General features: G+C 41.2%; 1 protein-coding gene across 1 annotated transcript; it reads left to right on the top strand.

Moving 5' to 3' along the window:
* Positions 1 to 1,176: 1,176 nt before the first annotated feature.
* On the top strand, positions 1,177 to 15,171 carry TMEM26 (transmembrane protein 26). The gene is made up of 6 exons (XM_015866233.3): positions 1,177 to 1,487; positions 5,177 to 5,255; positions 9,839 to 9,952; positions 10,445 to 10,665; positions 11,730 to 11,806; positions 14,044 to 15,171. Exons 1-6 carry the CDS (start codon positions 1,297 to 1,299, stop codon positions 14,457 to 14,459), a joined length of 1,098 nt encoding a protein of 365 aa, XP_015721719.2. The 5' UTR covers positions 1,177 to 1,296; the 3' UTR covers positions 14,460 to 15,171.
* The last annotated feature ends 1,624 nt before the right edge of the window (positions 15,172 to 16,795 follow it).

The following is a 16,795-nucleotide window of genomic DNA, read 5'->3' as shown; positions in this document are numbered from 1 at the left end:
AGTGAGAGACCTACACTGAGCGAAGGACCTTTGGTCTTCCTTTTTCTGGGCTGGGTCATATTTCAGGATTCTACTCTCCTATATCCTCTAGCCCTGTGGATATCAGCTGGCATTGGTATGAACACTTTGTAGACAAAGAGGCTTGGCTTCACTGCGAGAAACCTTTGAGGAAAATTTCTTCTTAGAAGGGTCACAACTTTCAGACAAATATTTCCTTATCTTTAAAGAACAGTGTTTTTAAATCAGTGAGGAATTTAGGCCTTTGGAGGGTCATAGTAGGTTCCCTGTCTTCCAATCTGCTTTGGTATTTTACAATAGCATATCTCAACTTCAGTCCTTTGACGCGAAACAAACACAAAACTGGAGCAAGTAACAATTCTCATCCAGACGACATTTCAGTTTCAGAAGTGTAAATTCAAATAAAAATGTAACTACCATGAGAAATGTCAAAGCACCTCTTACTGTACTCTGTACGTTATCAGCTGTCGCCCAAGAAGATTCTAAAGCTCATTCCACAGGTATCTGACTGTCAACAGGTATCTAACAGTCAAACAAATCTGCCTTTTGTGTCTGACTCTATTGGTTTAGTGGGTAACACCGGTGTTAGCCCAGATTTCAGTCCAATTTATGGAATTCCTTACACTGGGGTTGCTTCTCCATCAATTGGCTCAACACTAATCACCACACTGATATATCTGCACACAGGGATTCCAATACTGAAGTACACAGCCTTTGCTTTCTTTATAGCAATGTTAAATGAATGATTTCAAAAGTTCCCAAACATGAAGTAAAGCTTTTGTGCAGAGGGGAGAGGAAGGAGGATTTGCAGCATCAGCAATGCAGTCGAAGTTTTACTAAGGAAGATTCACATTAATGTTTCTTACATTTTGTCTATTTGCTGGAAATATAGGAGATAAGAACAGCAAGCAGAGCTGGGAAGGAAATGGGAGCTGGGCGAGACTGCAGTTTCCCCGGCCTTCAGTCCCTGAGATAGAGGGGACATGCAGCAACCCTTCCTGCTCAGTGTGCTCAGTGCACAGAGCACTGCGAAGCACTACAGCTTGGAAGCGTGAGCTTTCTTTTTTTTTTCTCCTCTCCAAAAAGTTTTCAGGAAGTCTGGGGGAGGGGCGATACCGTTTCTTTTTTGTTATAATGGGCCCCTTTGTGGAGATGGGAGAGGGAAGAGCTGCGTGCCTGCGTTGTGCAGGCTTTGCCGTGATTCCCTGGGCAGCTTCTCTGTGCTCCTAACAGGCACTGGGCCTGCGTGTGGGGAGAGAGGAGAGGGACTGGGCCGGGATGGAGCTGATGGTCCTGCTCAACGCTCTTGTTACTCGCCTGCTGTTCATGCTGCACTCCCTCATCGGGGTCTGGAGAGTGACTGAAGTGAAGAAAGAACCTATGTACTGGCTGCTGGCACTGCTCAATCTTCTACTTTGCCTGGAGACAGGACTCACGCTCAAGTTCAAGCAAGGCAGAGGCTACAAATGGTGAGTATATCCTGCTGGCTCCAAGGGAGCCCCTCTTTCTTCTTTGCGTGTATTTTGCTGCAGATGCGGGGCTGCTGCCTGTGAACAGAGTTGCCCCGGCTTTCTTTTTGCCACGCTTTCAGGGAGCTGCGGTCTCCCCCCTGCAGCACCTGGGGTGGTGAAAAAGTGGTGAAGTCCTGGCTAGTCTGTGACCAAACCCAGAGGGCTTCCAGGCAGCTTTGCAATAGATGACTTGGGAACCAACTCTTTGTACAATAGTGAGTGTGCACTAACAGCTGAAAGACGTGGGAACTTTGCTGCAGGCAAAAGTTATGTGTTCTGGAGCCACCAATCCAGCGGGCAGGGGAAATGGAGGCATGCATTCCCTGGCAGGGTCACTGGGCCCCACGATGCCACAGCTGGTCAGGAGCACAGGCAGAGAAATGCCACAGGCCCCACACATCTCACTTAGCAAGTCATTTCCTGGCAGGCATCTCATTCCCTGGGACTGCATTCCCTGTCCCTGCTACCCACAAAAGTGCTATTTCCATGCTAGTACTTGAACGAAAGCTCAGCATCAAATAAAAGAGGAGCAGCAAGAACTCTCACAGTAAGAGCCATTTAAGTGTTTGGATTTGAATGTAAGAGGCTATTCCAGAGGGAAGCCTTCATGAAGGAAAGAGTGCCTGGGAAGTGAGCAAAATAAGTTAGTCACAGCAGAATTTGCCCAAGCACTTGGGTTTTTACACATACATAAGGAATGACTGCAGTCATCTACAGCTCATCAGCAGCGTCAGTCAGCCAAAGCAAATGATTGGTGAAAGGGAACTATGCATGGAGCTAATCGCCCAGGTTTCATTAGGACCTTTTCTTTATAAACTCAAACCTTAGGATTTTCGTCCCAGTGTCACTGGGACAAATTCAAGGTTAAAAAAAAAACAAAAAAACCCAGCCATTTCCATGACCTTCTATTTCTGTCTATTGCAACCTGTGAAATTCATTATAACAGAAACGACATTGTATGACAATCCACATAAATGTTCCATAGTCTAAATTTAAATGTATTAAAAGCAGTGATTCTTTCTGGAATACAGGAAAATTTAACAGCAGCAGAGCACATGTGTAAATCAGAGGCAGAGTGAACAGACCCAGTTCACTGGGGTGAGGAAGAGGCAGCAGACGCTTCATGAAGGCACATTTGCTAAGTCCATTTTTGGACAATTGAGTTAAAAAAGAGATGCAGAAAGTGGATTCTTCTTAATGAACGTGTGCTAGAAATCTGGGCTAAATTTAGCTAGAAGGAAAATGGATATGGTCCAGCAATTTAAGAAGCACAGTAAGTTATGTTGTAGGTGAGAACTGCAGACAAATGAGCAGCATCTAATCACAGCAAGGTAACTTTCTGCTCTGGTGGCAAACACCCACACTCAGAACCAGTAGCATCATAGAAATACCTTCATGTATGTCTGCTAACGCAAGCAAAGGACAGTCTGTACCACAGAACTCTCCTGCCTCCAGAAGCCTCGTATGTTCTCCATACACAATAGACAGTTTCTTATTGCATCGGCAGAAATAATTAAATAGATCACGTGGAGAAAGAGTAATATTGTGTGCCTGGCCAAGTAATATTTGCTCTACAGTGCTCCTTCTGAAAGAAAGGCAGGGTTAAAGCGCCTGAACTTTCCTGGCTAGATCTGCCATCATTAGCTCAGCATTGCTAACTCGCCAGCTGGATGGATTTCTCATGTGCTCATGTCCTACAGGAAATACTGTAAAATAAAGTAGTACTCCAATTCAATTGAGAGGTGTGTTCTCTCCCAAAATAACTAGGCTAAAACCCCACAGAATCACTAACATCAGGAAGAGGAAAACAAACAAACACTCAAATACACTTTCTAACCCCAAGAACAACCAAAATGTAAAAAAGGAAACACAAACCAACTATAAAAACCAAACAACACGCAGCAACTCAAGACCACCTTATTTAGAGGGATTAACTGAAACTTTTCAGAGTGGTTCAGCAAACTGGTCATTTTCCTGAACAGCTGGATTTTTGGTTGTTTATCTTCCTCAAAACAGTCTCCTCTGAAAAAGTCATTATTACAAAAATAAAGGTATATTCTAGATATGAGCTAACACACATCCAACTACACTTGACCAAAACATTGCTGCAGGAACACAATTATCAGCAACTTAAGTTCACTGCTGTGTGTGCTGCTGACAAGACAGATGGAACTAAACAAGCGTCTTGAATCTGTCCTTATTGTTCTGCCTGAGGTGTACATGTGGTGCAGAGGCTGCTGCCATTCTCAGAAGCATCACTGTGATGCTCACTCAATACTATGGCAGGGCTGGCATCGGACAGCCTTATTCCTAATCTGAAATTATAAGAATTGCAAAACAAAAACTAGTCACGTTTTATAGGAAAACACAGAATCATAGAATGGCTTGGGTTGGAGGGAGCCTTTAAGATCATCTCGTTCCAATCTCCTGCTACAGGCAGGGACACCTCCCACTAGAGCAGATTGTTTGCAGTCCTATGCAGCCTGACCTCGAGTGCTTCCAGGGTAGGGGACACTCACAACCTCTCTGGGCAACCTGCTCCAGTGTCTCACCACTCTCACAGTAAGGAATTTCTAATATCTTTTCTAAATCCATCCTTTTCCAGTTTATGGAAGTGTCCATGTCACCTACAAAGATGTTAAGTAGCACTGGTCCCAGCACCAGTCCCTGAGTAATGCCACTTGTCACCAGTCTCCACTTGCACACTGAGCCACTGACTGCAACTTTCCGAGTGTGACCATCCAGCCAATTCCTTATCCAGATTGTATTCAATCTGTCAAATCCCATTTCTCACCAATGTGGCAACCAGGATGTCACGCAGGACAATGCCAAGTGCTTTGCACAAGTCCAGGTACATGACATCAGTCGGTTTTCCTTTAACCACCGATCCTGTAACATCAGCATCCCTCACTTAATACTTGGAGGAATAGTAATGAAACATCCCTAGTAGGTCTGAACAAATTCATATCATAGAGCTTCACCATCACAAGTTATACAAGAGAGTAACAAGAAAAAGGAACTGGAGAGAGATTAGACAGTTGCCAGCACAACTGGGGGAAGAAGGGCAATGCCCATTTTCATAAATCATTTTAGTCTGCCCTGAAAAAATCTAACTTAAGAGATGTTTTCAGCAAACTGATGCTGTTTCCAACGTTTCTCTGCCACCAGGATTCTGATCAACAGCCTTTAACCAAGCACCATTCAGTGGAATGACTCTACATGTAGACATCCCTGCTCATTGTAGGGGATTTGGACCTTTAATGGTCCCTTCCAACTCAAGTGATTCTATGACTCATCCTTCCTGAGATCTAGAAGAGCACATTAGTTAGACTTTTTTTTTTTGTTGTTAGTTTTAAATACAGAGAATGCCATGATAGAAATACAGACAGCTAAAATACTTGGGTAGTTTTTGAGAAGAGATTTTAAATAAGCTCTAGATGATCTTAGGCTTACAAAAAAAAAAAAAGAAAGAAAGAAACTATAATTCATACCAATGTCAGCTTGAGGAATTCAGAAAGAATTACTACTCTTATTTGCCCAGTGTGAACTGTAATCTAAGTAGAATTCTCCAGGTCCAGTTGAGATAATGATAAAGAATAAGAGATATTTACAATGTGATATAATACCAAGCTATTTTTCCTTTGCAGGTTTTCCCCAGCAATCTTTTTGTATCTGATTTGCATAGTACCATCATTGTGGCTACTGGAAATTAACCATGGGACACAGGTATTTATTATGAAACATGATGGATTGGTTTGAAATTAATTATCTGATGGTCTGGATTTAGGCACAAATGCCAGACCTTTATCCAATTTTCCATTTTATGCTAGTGGGTCTCCCAGTCCGGCTGGGACTATGGACAACTGCATTTCCTAACATCAAGTAATTAACCTCTTTCCTAGATAAAATGAGACTATCTGTATATGGCTGAGGAACTACAAGTCTAGAAGTATGAAATCCAGCATTTCAGCCCCAGGTTACCAGCTTGAATCTTGCTCAGGATGGTGAAAGAATTTCATTGCTTTAGAGGCTTTTGTAAAATAAATCACAAGTTTTATGGCATTTACAGGCAGATATCACAACTCCAAGCAAGGAAAAATTGCAGTAGCTATCCATTAAAAGGCTCTTAAATTACCTCATGTTTACTGCAATGTAGGAGAATATCCGCAGATTCCTACCACAGATTAGCTGTTGTAGTAATTTCTCTGTGCTATACAGTGATCTGGGAAGGGGTGTCTGGATTCCACTTCAAGATCCAAATGTGTGGCAGCAATTTTAAAGGCAGTGATTCCTGCTGGGGTTACCAGTTAGTGTGAAGACAAAGCTCACTGCCCATGCTGAGCAAGGGAGCCCTTACCCTGTGCCAGCTGTTTGCAAGTCCCCATAAAACTTCCATGTAGTGAAAAGGGGATTTTTGCATGCCCCATAGGATTTTTGCACAACCCTGGCAGAAAATGAGCGAAAGATAAAGTGATAGAAGATGATCCATAAATTAGACTAAGGGGACACATTCCCTTATTTTCTCTTTTGAAACATTGTTAAAGCCCACAGAAGTATAATCAAATATTCAAAATTGTGTTTACACTGAAAATGCCTGAGGCTTTTTCTAAATACAGCAGCAGGAATTTATTGTCATCTTGTTTTGCCAGATCTCCTTAAACAGTCACAGACAGGTAACGTGGATATTGAGAACATTTGTCATAGTTAAATCTGGTCCACAAAACAGGCTAATTCTGTAGTCAGAGGCAGCAGTTTATTTCCCAAAATGATGTTAGAACATGGCATACTTTGTTCTTATTGATATACTGTTACTGTGAATTAAAGAGGGAGTATATCAAGTTAACAGCTTAGTTTATACCTGGAGAAATAGGACAGAGACTTCTGGAAGTGCACAATCAAACAGATTCAAAAGCAGCACCTCTGGAAGGGGAGCAGCCCTCATAACAATATCAAACAGCACCCAGACAAGTATTATTCTTCTGGTGAACATTTCGTTTTAATAAGTGTTCCTTATTAAAATAATAACAGAATGGGTCTATGCTTTTTATACAAACACCATCAGAACAGTTTGTGGTCTTTAAGGCATCAGAACTTTGATCTCTCATTGAAAACCTAAGCAGAAACATCTACTACTTGTGCTGGTGCTGTTACTTCAGGCACGCACTAATGGACAGTCTCTCCTGAAGACTGAGGCAATTCTGCCTTGAAGTACTACAGAACTGGACAGAAGTAACGCCATTCATCATTCAAAGTGGAATACTGACTGCACAGAAAGTACTGCTTTGCAGTAAAGTATTATTTGGGGATTGGGAGACACTCTGTAAAATAAATTAAATTGTACTGAGCAAAAGAAATTGCTGTCAGCAAAACAGAGCAGCAAGAAAATTAAAACCATTTATTCCATTAAGAAATAATAATAATTCTTGAGTTGCTTAAGAGCTTAAATGAACAAATGCCTCTTAGCTTTTCAGGCACCTTGTATATTACTGCCACAAAGCACCGCCTGACCACCTTTAGCAGAGGTTACCCGACTGCCAGGACAGTATTCATGCAAGTGTTTTGCTTAAAAGTAAGATGAATATTTGGCAAACCTTTTAAATATATTTAACCACTAAGAAAATAATCAATTTTCCTGCCCATTCCCTCAGCCTCATTCTGACACGGGATTCTCTTATCAGCTAAAATTCCAGTGTATCACTGTTCTAGAAGAGATACTGTGCATCGTCTCTCCCTTCCCACACCTACTGTCTTCCTCAATTAGGAAGACAGCTTAAACAATCTTTTCTCCCTGTGTTACATTTCAGCTTTCTAGTAGGAGCAAAATGAGGCAAAGTCACAATACTGAATTTGACATCGTGTGTGTTGCCATAGTGATGGCGACACTGCTTCCAGCGATGCAGAGCGAGGGGTACCTGTTGCTTGGCAGGGGCTGTCAGCTTCCACATGGTAACAGGGCTGAGGGCACTCTGCCCTGCTATTCCAGCTGCAGTTTTATCACCTCAGTGCTGGGTCTGCTGCAAAAAGTTTTAGCTGACCTCATTTCTATCTGGCACTGAAGAAGCAGCAAATTGAAAACTGCTGAATTAGTTCAGGATTCCAAGGGGTCCCCCTGCTCCATCAGCAAGATCTTTGCAGTCTGGGCACTAAGAAAATATGTCATTCAAGACAGTTTCCATTGTGACGGTGTTTTATAGATCAGAGGAATATCAGCTGTATTTCATAAGAAACAAAAGAAGCAAACCTAGCTAGAATTTCTGTAACATGCATACATTTCTTCTTGTCTTATTTTTGCACAGGAACCATTAAGCACTTTTGTTCAGCTGCACATGCATACAGACAACTATGAGTAGCAAGGCTGTAGAGCTAAGCAGGCAAACCATGTTCATCTGCCTATGAAGCTTAGTACTGGCTTCTTCCTTGTCGCTTTCCCATTAAGTCACTGTGCATACACAATTAGGCAGATATGTCCTGCACCAACAGGACTATTTATATGCATTTACATGATATAAAATAAAGGCTCGCTTCCAAACTTTGAAGTGAATCACCACCACAATCACCACTTAATAAATATTCAGAGGAACAAACCAAGAGAGGAATCTACTTAAATTAAAATGAGAGGTTGATTTAAATGCCGGACTCTGCAGATGCAGTTCGCCATTTCCAGCCTGCAGGCAGAGAGATTCAGATCTGGCTCTAAGGAGCACCATTTGGTCAAGGTTCTTGGAGTCATGCAACCCCCATCAAGTCAGAAATGGTTTCAAAAACTGCATATTAGGAGCCTGTGAAAGACATAAATAAAGTGAACTTATTTTATTAATCATTCTCCATGCCTGTGCACAGCTAGAAAACAAAACAAGCCCACAGCAGGCTATGCAGGAGCAGCCTGTGGGGACAACCAGGAGATCAGCCCCACAGAATCCCAGCCCCTGCCTATCCTTGCTTCCAAGCCCAGAACTTCATGATCTCCATTCTGCAAATGGAAATATTTCCCCAACATCTTGGTGACAATCTTTCAATGCTGGCACACCCATTGTGCAAATAAGCCGTGCATTCAGTCAGAGCCTTTATCACCAATTCTAAAAGCAACAAGCCCTGACTTTTTTCCAGATTTTTTTAGGCTACAGGAAGTTACTCCATTTATCTACACCGTCAGGCAAGAGGCAGCACTTGCTCAGAGCAGTATCATCAAAGACAAAGTAAAGGGGGATCTGAAACGTTTTAGACTGTGACATTTGCTGGAAAATGTTGCCCATCTATTGGCAGGCATTATGCTGAGTAGAGCTGCTCAGTATGCACGCACACATTCCAATTGTTGCAGAAAATCGCTCCTTGTGCAATAAAATGGTGGGGGGCCCAATGGAGAAATGCAAATCGTTTGACGTTCTTTGGCACAAGTAGAGCGGGATAGAAGTCTTTCATGACAGCCTGGTTGGATTTTCTAACTACCCCTTTTTTATTACAATGAAATAGTAAGGGCTGTTATGAAGACAGATGTTAGTAGCCAGGCCCTAGCTACCCTAGGAACATCTGCTGGACAAAGGCAGAAAGCAGTGCATCTCCCACTGCTGAGTCACTGTGCTGCACCCAGCAATGTGCTTTAGCCAACATTGACTTCCCCACAGGATCCAACGCCTGCAAAAACTAAAGCACCAATTTTTGTACTCTGCAGGGACAGGCAACGTCACAGGCTCATTTTTCCTAGTTATTCCTGAATCTCAACTCTCTCATTATGAACTTCCTGAAAAATAGGCAAAGTTGCAGGGAAAGGAAATGGGGAAATACAACCCAAATTCCCCTACAGCTCAACTCTATTCACTGCAGCCTTGAGGGAAGTAAAAAAAGAAAACAACTGCATTTTTAGAGAACTTATTTTGGGCAGCAGAAGCTTAAAAAAGATACTTGGAAAACAAGTTTGGATACAGAGCGTCTGACCATAAGCATAAGATAGCAAACAGTGATTTTCACCCTGCTCTACTGTTCCAGGCAGAAAAAAGCAATGTAGGAAACCCAGCAGTCTGTTGAAGAGAGCTGCAGATTGCAGTTTTAGCAGAGAAACGGTATCCACCAGCCTTTGAATTTACATCTGCTTCTGCAGAACAATCCTACAGCTTCCCAAGGGCTTACCAACACATCTCTCCTGTCTGCAAAGATGAATTTTCCCCTCCTGAGCAAGAGGGGTACTGCTTTCAGAGCAAGCATGTACCCTGGTAAATATCCACTATCAAGACTGCATACCTCCTTCAGACACAGAACACATCTGCTCCCTGTGCTTGATGTTAATGCTTATGGGATGTTTTTGTTCTCGACAGTATTGCGGTAATGAGCCTGAAGCTGTTCAGTTGAATGTCACCAGTCATGACATCAGTCAGCCTCCGGACAGCAGTGATGGAAACGAGAGCACAGATCACCACATCATCCGGACGGTGGGACACCTTTTCCTGTTCCTAGTAGGGAACTTAAGAAATGCTGGGAAAAAGCAATTGGAGAGGACTGTCATTTTTGGGCCATCTCCTTAAATAGTGTCCAAAAGAAAATGTGGTTTTTACAAAGCCACATAGTAAAAGTGGCTGACATCTTGCTAAGTACTAACACTTGTTGGTAGAAAGTCTCATACTGTTCTCCTCAAAACCTTACTGAATTTTGAGTGTCTGGATGACGGTCCTGCAAATGTTAATAGCTAAAAAACGGTAACAGGGGAGAAAGAAAAGAAAAAAAAAAGATGTATGGAAAAAAAATCAGTATTCAGTACCCCAAATTGGTATTAATATGCCTTTTTCAAATTATAGCCACCACACAGAAATGGTTTCTTCTAGTGCTGTGTGAAAGAGATCAAAAGTAGGCGGAAGGATTGATGCTATCTTTACTGTTAAGTCTCATGAATTTACAGCTTGTTATTGTTGTTGTGTTTTAAACAGGCTAAAGTCTTTGTGAATCAGCTCTCCACAATCTGTGAGAGTGTATGGACCCTGGCCCTCCACCAGACCTTTCTATTACTTCTAGTAGTTGGGAGATGGCTTCTCCCAATTGGGGTTGAAATCACCCGGGACCAGTTGTCCCAGCTGCTTCTCATGTTTGTAGGAACAGCAGCAGATATACTTGAATTTGCTAGTGAAACCCTGGACATTGAGGATGTACGGTAAGGAATATTTGCTGACATAAATAATGTGCATATTGCAAAAGAGATTTGTTTAGTTTGAAGCTTTGTTTGTGCTAGCTGAAGCATCGAGACTACTATCCAGACTACTATCAGTGGGAACTGAATTCCCACTGATTACAGAAGGCTACATTCAAGGGCACTGTTTTCCTACTCTTGTGTTGCTGCTGTAAAAGATGTAACAGTCCTATGAGCTTTGTTAGAGATTACTCATGCGTTGCTAACAGAGGAGCACATCACATTCATCACAACAAAAGGGTACAGAAAGCCAAACAAGTAGCATAACTGCTACGTGGCACCAGGTCATACAGCTACAGCAGCTGAAACTCTGGATCCACACAGAACTTCTCAGGTTAATGAATTGTTTTAGACTGACATGGAAGTAACTTGAGTTTGCTTTAGAGACTCATTATCCAAGTTAATTCTTTGGTTATTTCATTTGTAGTTTCTTCACCATAGAACAACAGTATTCAAAGATAAGAAGAAAGGGAACAGCCTAGTTCTGGCGTGAACTTTCAACATTGCGATATCTCCCAGAGAATGTCAGCCCATCTTCCTCTCACAGCAGTGAGAGCTGAATAGTGAACACCTATCACAAGGAGAAAGAATTGCAGAAGAGGTTCTCTTGTAGACACTACTCATTTTTTTACTTTATGCTTTAATATTGCAGAAAAGGCTTCATAGCAGGGAAAGAGGTCCTTCTGACTTGGAAGAGAAGCTTCAAGCTTGCAGGGAATATAATCATTACAGGGATAAAGATAGACTCTAGCTCAAAGTAGAGGTATTTCCATACACATATCATTATAACATCAGCAGCAGGAATTTAGTATAATTGCACAGCTGGAACACGTGGACTGAACAGCAAGAATTCCACACCAAAAAGTGCCTGTTTTCCTCAGTATTACTAGTACCACTTGGAAGCAAGCATTAATCACTGTTTAGCTCAACCTCCCTTTAAACGACATTCCAAATACTACAGAAAACACTTCTGTTAACACAAAAGAAAATTGCATTTTCACTGTTAACTACTTTTCCTCCTCCCATAGGAAGAATTATATTCTCATGAATGCAATTCTGGCTGTGTGGACCTGGAGTATGTTACAGTTTCCACTTGATCTTGCAGGTTAGTACTTGCGCACAGAAGCAATGAGAACATGTGCTTTAAGGTTTTGCTGGCATGTCTTGGCATTGTGAACAGGCTACAGGCTACATCCAGGGCTTCTGCTGAAGAGCAATTCATGTGACAAAGACAGTGACACTTTCTAAAGAAAGCCTACTGTGGTCTCTTTCGAGGAAACACTTGTTTCTGGCTAACCTCTACCTTCCAGATAAAATACTACTTCCAGAAAAAAAATGGAACTGCTGTATTGAAGCATTGCTGTAGTTGCCTGTTACTGCTGTAAATTTCACTACGTTAGCTGCTGGAGTAGATCTGGCCATGGATTCTATCATGGTTTAAATCTGGGGAGATTACAGGATCCTACAGAGAAATAAGCAAATACCAGGCACAGGGAACAACACAGCCCAAACACAGATATCACAGGCTCTCAAGGGGTTACCACAGCACACAATACCTGATCACAGGGAACATGCGAGACCATAATGTGTTGGGTCTGTATATTCTTATCCTAAACTAAAAGGCCCAACATCCAGGTAACTCAGGCTGGTATTTGCTTGCAGGCAGAAAGGCTACTTTAGGTCAAAGGAGATAAAAACGTATTTATTTCAACCCTTTTGGCCTCCAATATCAACAAGTTTGCAAGTCAACTGTATCAGTCCAAAGATAAGTTATCCACACCAGTATCTTCTACAAAATTGATGACCACTAGGCTGACACACCAATTAAAATAATGAACAAATAATGTAACAGTGAAAAATGATTCCTGGAATTTTTAGTTAGCTTTCTCTTTGTGGACAGCATTAGGCTTTGATTTCAATTTTGGAGGTAGGAAAATATTGCAGTATTTCAGCTCAGATAACACCTTCTGAAGAAGCAATATTGCAATTTATCGCTGATAATTTTTTTTGTTACTGGTAAAATATATTCTCTGAAAGCTGCACAGAGTTAAAACAAACAACACAAAACAACCCACTGCACATACCCAAATAAATTCAAATGCTACTTAAAAAAACATAGCATTAATTTAAGTAAAGTAAGATGTGCGTTGTGCTTTTTTTTCCCTCTGGCTGTTAGTTTTCTGCTTTTTTTTCCTGCTATAGTTACATTTAACTCATTAAAAATCAAGTTATTCAGCACATGTTGACTGTGGGTGCAGTTTATTTTAGGTAACTCCATACAGCTGCACAACTGGTACTTTTCATTCAGGTATCAGATTGTTTACTTGCACCTAACTATGACCTAAAAGAGTAATTCATAGATGCTATATAAAACTACAGCAATGAAGTTAAGACTATTAAAAACTTAAAAGCTATTAAAAATCAGCTGCTTCTGGTAAAGCCTTGCCTACAGGCTTCAGAAGAAGTGTTTCCCCTTCAACAACTCATTTTCTACTCTTAAGTCTCTCTTTTTTTTTTTTTTTTTCCTTTTCCCAGTGCTACCCCAAACAATTGAGTTATTTTGGTAAGCTGTGCTACTTGGTGGTTGGTACTGCATCACAGTAACTACCGGTTTTATGCTCATGTCATCCCATCACCAGTTAAATAGGTTAGTTTAGCTTCATGAATTTTCATAACATGCAGCCATACCTACCACACACAAAGCTGTCTGACGACCCCTCTCTAGATGCCATGTCACCAAAAGCATTCCAGCCCACCACTGCCTTTATAGGTAAAGGAGATGCATCCACACAGGTTCCAGCAGTTGCACACGATTTAATGTCCAGAAGGCAAGCAAGTACCTATGGTTTAAGTCTTACAAGTCAAGCTGGAACTACAACTTCTTCCTGCCCATAATGCTGATACTGCCTCTCATCAAACATCACATAACACATGGAAAAGGCAATAGTCTGCAACTGAATCTCTTAAAAGCAAGGACTTTGCTTGGAATGAGCTGAAGTGTTTCCATTCAAGGTGTTTTTTCTTTCCTAACAATTAGCTTAACACATTGATTTAACAGAAAAGTGTCTGAGGAAGTTGTCGTAGAAAAATTAAGTGAACAACTTCTTGTTTTAAAGTGTACTGATAGCTTTGTGGGGTAGAAAAGGGGAAGTGGATTTTGGTTCTTTTGGACAGATTAGGTAAATACCTGCTTAACTTAAGATCCCAGAGATGAGATATGCTTTACGTTGAATTGTTCACATTTGAATGCACTTATAATTGAAGCTCCCTAAAAGCTGCCCTTTAGGCTGATCCTAGCTAAGTTTAAAAAGAGCTGTTTTAACCCAAATGTTTCATTTCCAGTACAGCATATTGTCTGCAAGCCAACCACGTCGAGCAGGCAGTTTCCTAGCCTGCTGCTCTGCAGTTATAGTTCAGAGCTGTGGAACATCGGGGTCAGCTTGTTCATACAGGACGGACCCTTCTTCATTGTACGTACAATTCTGATGGGCCACTTCCGAATATTCAGCCAGATGCTGGTGTTTTTTACAGCTAAGAATATCTTAGTTGTGATCCTCCAATTGTATCGCTTGGCAGTGATAACTTTAGACTTTCGCGCTACTATTCTGCAAAAGAGCAGGAAGGGAGAAGTTGGCTGCTGCCCATGCGAGCCTCATGAAGCCACTACTCATGCTACCACTAAGCAGGATGCTGAAATGAAAGAATGTGTTGCTTTACCACTGAAAGAGGAACCCCAGGCTCCATTGGAAGACCAGTAAGCAACGTGATTGACTCAAGACCAATGTCATTCCTCAGCTGCTTCAGAAGGGCCTATTTCTATGGTGAAACTGACTTCGAACACAATTAATCTCTTCCACTAAGAGATTAACAAGTTCTTCTAACCTGCAGGGGAAATTTCTGAAGAAAAAAACAAACAAACAAACAAAAAAACCAAAACATAGAAATGGGATGCTTTGTATTGCATTGGATTTTGGGGGTTTTTGACCAGTTCCCTACTATATTATTCACAGGGATTTTGTAGCCGTAGTTTGTAGTAGCAAGAAAAGTTTGGCGCATTAAAAAGTTGGTTATAATCTTTGGTGGCACTTTGCTAATGTTTGAACTTGCCTGTATTCAGTTAGAAGGACAAACTTATCCCAATGGAACAGAGGAAACACGGAAGCATTTAGCCCTACCTCAGTGACTGGGCTACAGCTAAGGTGAACATTACGATCACTGTGCATAGCAGCAGCTGCAGCAGCCACAACTGCAGACATGCAAGGGGATGGGCATAACAGATTCCTACTGATACTCTGACATCTAAACATTGTTCGTTTAGAAAAGTTAGGAAAAGCTTCACTGCGTGTTACCCCATTTCTGGCTAAATTTTCAGTGTAAAAACTACAAAACACCATGAAATGTCACAAAAAAGGCTGTCTATTATAGTCTGGATAATCTAAACCTTACAAATAAACAGATGGGTTAAAAACACGGGAAAGTGCCCAAAGACCTTTTTGTCACCTTGTCATTTTCTACAGAGGTATTTGCTGTTATGTTTCTACTAGTCAGGACACGTACAAAAAACAATAATTAAAATAATAATAGAAAAAACCCTTGTAATTTTTATTTCCTGCTACACTGTGTTCGAAGTTGAGGACAGACTTTAAGTGCTGCCATTTTATAGTTTTTTATTTTTAATTGTCCTGACTCAGGTGTACAATCTAGTAAGAAAGAAGTTTGTCCTGTCAGATGTGAGCAGTGCCATCTAGACAAAAGGATTCTGACTTGTGCTTCACATTTCATGAAGCACCACTAAATCCCATGGAATCATTTGGCCTATTTAGTGTCAAGGTCTGTTGTTGTTGTTTTTAAATGGCTTTTAGTCATGCATTTACTTCCATGTCTGGGGTGAATAACATGGGATGTGGTTCATTTATTCCAGGAACACTTTACATCAATTTCAGTCCAATGACCCTGCTGGGCTTAGCTCGAAAGAGAAGTAACTTTTGAAGATCTGCCCCAAAATCACATGCTCACTGAAAATGGCAGATATTTTCTACAGATTTCTGCATCCACCTTTAATGAGATCAGAAAATCATGTGAATTTAAAAAAATCTCACAAATAGGAAGTGACCTATTTAAGGTAATTTCCTATATTAAGCAATCCCAGTTTTACTGAGAGCCTCAGCTATCTAAAAATACAGAATCTGTTTAGGAATGCACTGAAGTGCTCTTGCCGCCACCACAGCAGTCAAATGCTTATTAGACTAATAAGCAATGACATATTTATTCCCTGAAAGATGTACCTGTTTAACAATGAACCTATTTAAAAATTCCCCAAACACGTGAACCTGTGTTTGAATCTGTGAGCTGTTAAATCTTGTGATCTGTTTCATGTTGGATCAGGCCCTTTCACTAAGAGAGGAGAAAACACAGTAACAGAGGAGAAAACTTCTGCTCTTTCCAGCAGAAGGAAAAAAAGTCAGTCACCATTTACGGTGCTGTTGTAAGGCTGACATATTTAGATTTGAATGCAGCTCTTACAGGCAAAGCTGAAGTCCTGCTGCTGACCAACTGTGTTGTCTTAAGCCTTTCACACCAAGGTGCATTTAAAATCAGCTGGTAGCACTGTAACATCACTTCTTTGTTGTTGCAGTGTTGCTACTCCCATTCACTGAGTTCACCGCTTGCTGATGTAGTAATTACCCTGTTAAAAAGGATCCTTGCTAATTAATCTGAAGTGCGCTGATCTTCCTAGAACATCATTTGAAATTCACCAGCAAAAAGAAAAAGCAAGTATTTGCTGCCTGTTTAAAGGCTTCGTTCAACAACAAGGTGCCCACCAGGCTCATCCTGCAGGAAATGCAAGATTCCCTGTGGTCAGCAATACAAAGACTAGTTACTGTAGAAGCATTATACAAGGAACTGTATTTCCTGGTCTTCACGCGGTTCCATTTTAAGCATCAGTAAAGTTCTTAACCAGACTTACTTTGAGAATAACTCACTGCAATGCTAGGTTCTTTACTAGATTTCATCATTATTCAGACAAATACAGAATAGACTAGACCCACCCAATCATGCTTAGGATAGAACAGATTTGGACTTCCTTTTTCCT

The sequence above is a fragment of the Coturnix japonica genome, chromosome 8, assembly GCF_054131305.1.
Source record: "Coturnix japonica strain WE chromosome 8, WE-NBRP24, whole genome shotgun sequence".
In the NCBI taxonomy this organism is placed as follows: domain Eukaryota; kingdom Metazoa; phylum Chordata; class Aves; order Galliformes; family Phasianidae; genus Coturnix; species Coturnix japonica.
Note: the sequence above shows the minus strand (reverse complement) of the source record. Positions and strands in the feature narration are given on the sequence as shown.

What these genes read in the sequence shown, in the direction of transcription:
- TMEM26 (XM_015866233.3), top strand. Translation starts at nt 1,297, where the DNA reads ATGGAGCTGATGGTCCTGCTCAACGCTCTTGTTACTCGCCTGCTGTTC. An exon ending in CAAGGCAGAGGCTACAAATG is followed by an intron (nt 1,488 to 5,176) that starts GTGAGTATATCC and finishes TTTCCTTTGCAG; the next exon opens with GTTTTCCCCAGCAATCTTTT. An exon ending in GTTTCCACTTGATCTTGCAG is followed by an intron (nt 11,807 to 14,043) that starts GTTAGTACTTGC and finishes TTTCATTTCCAG; the next exon opens with TACAGCATATTGTCTGCAAG.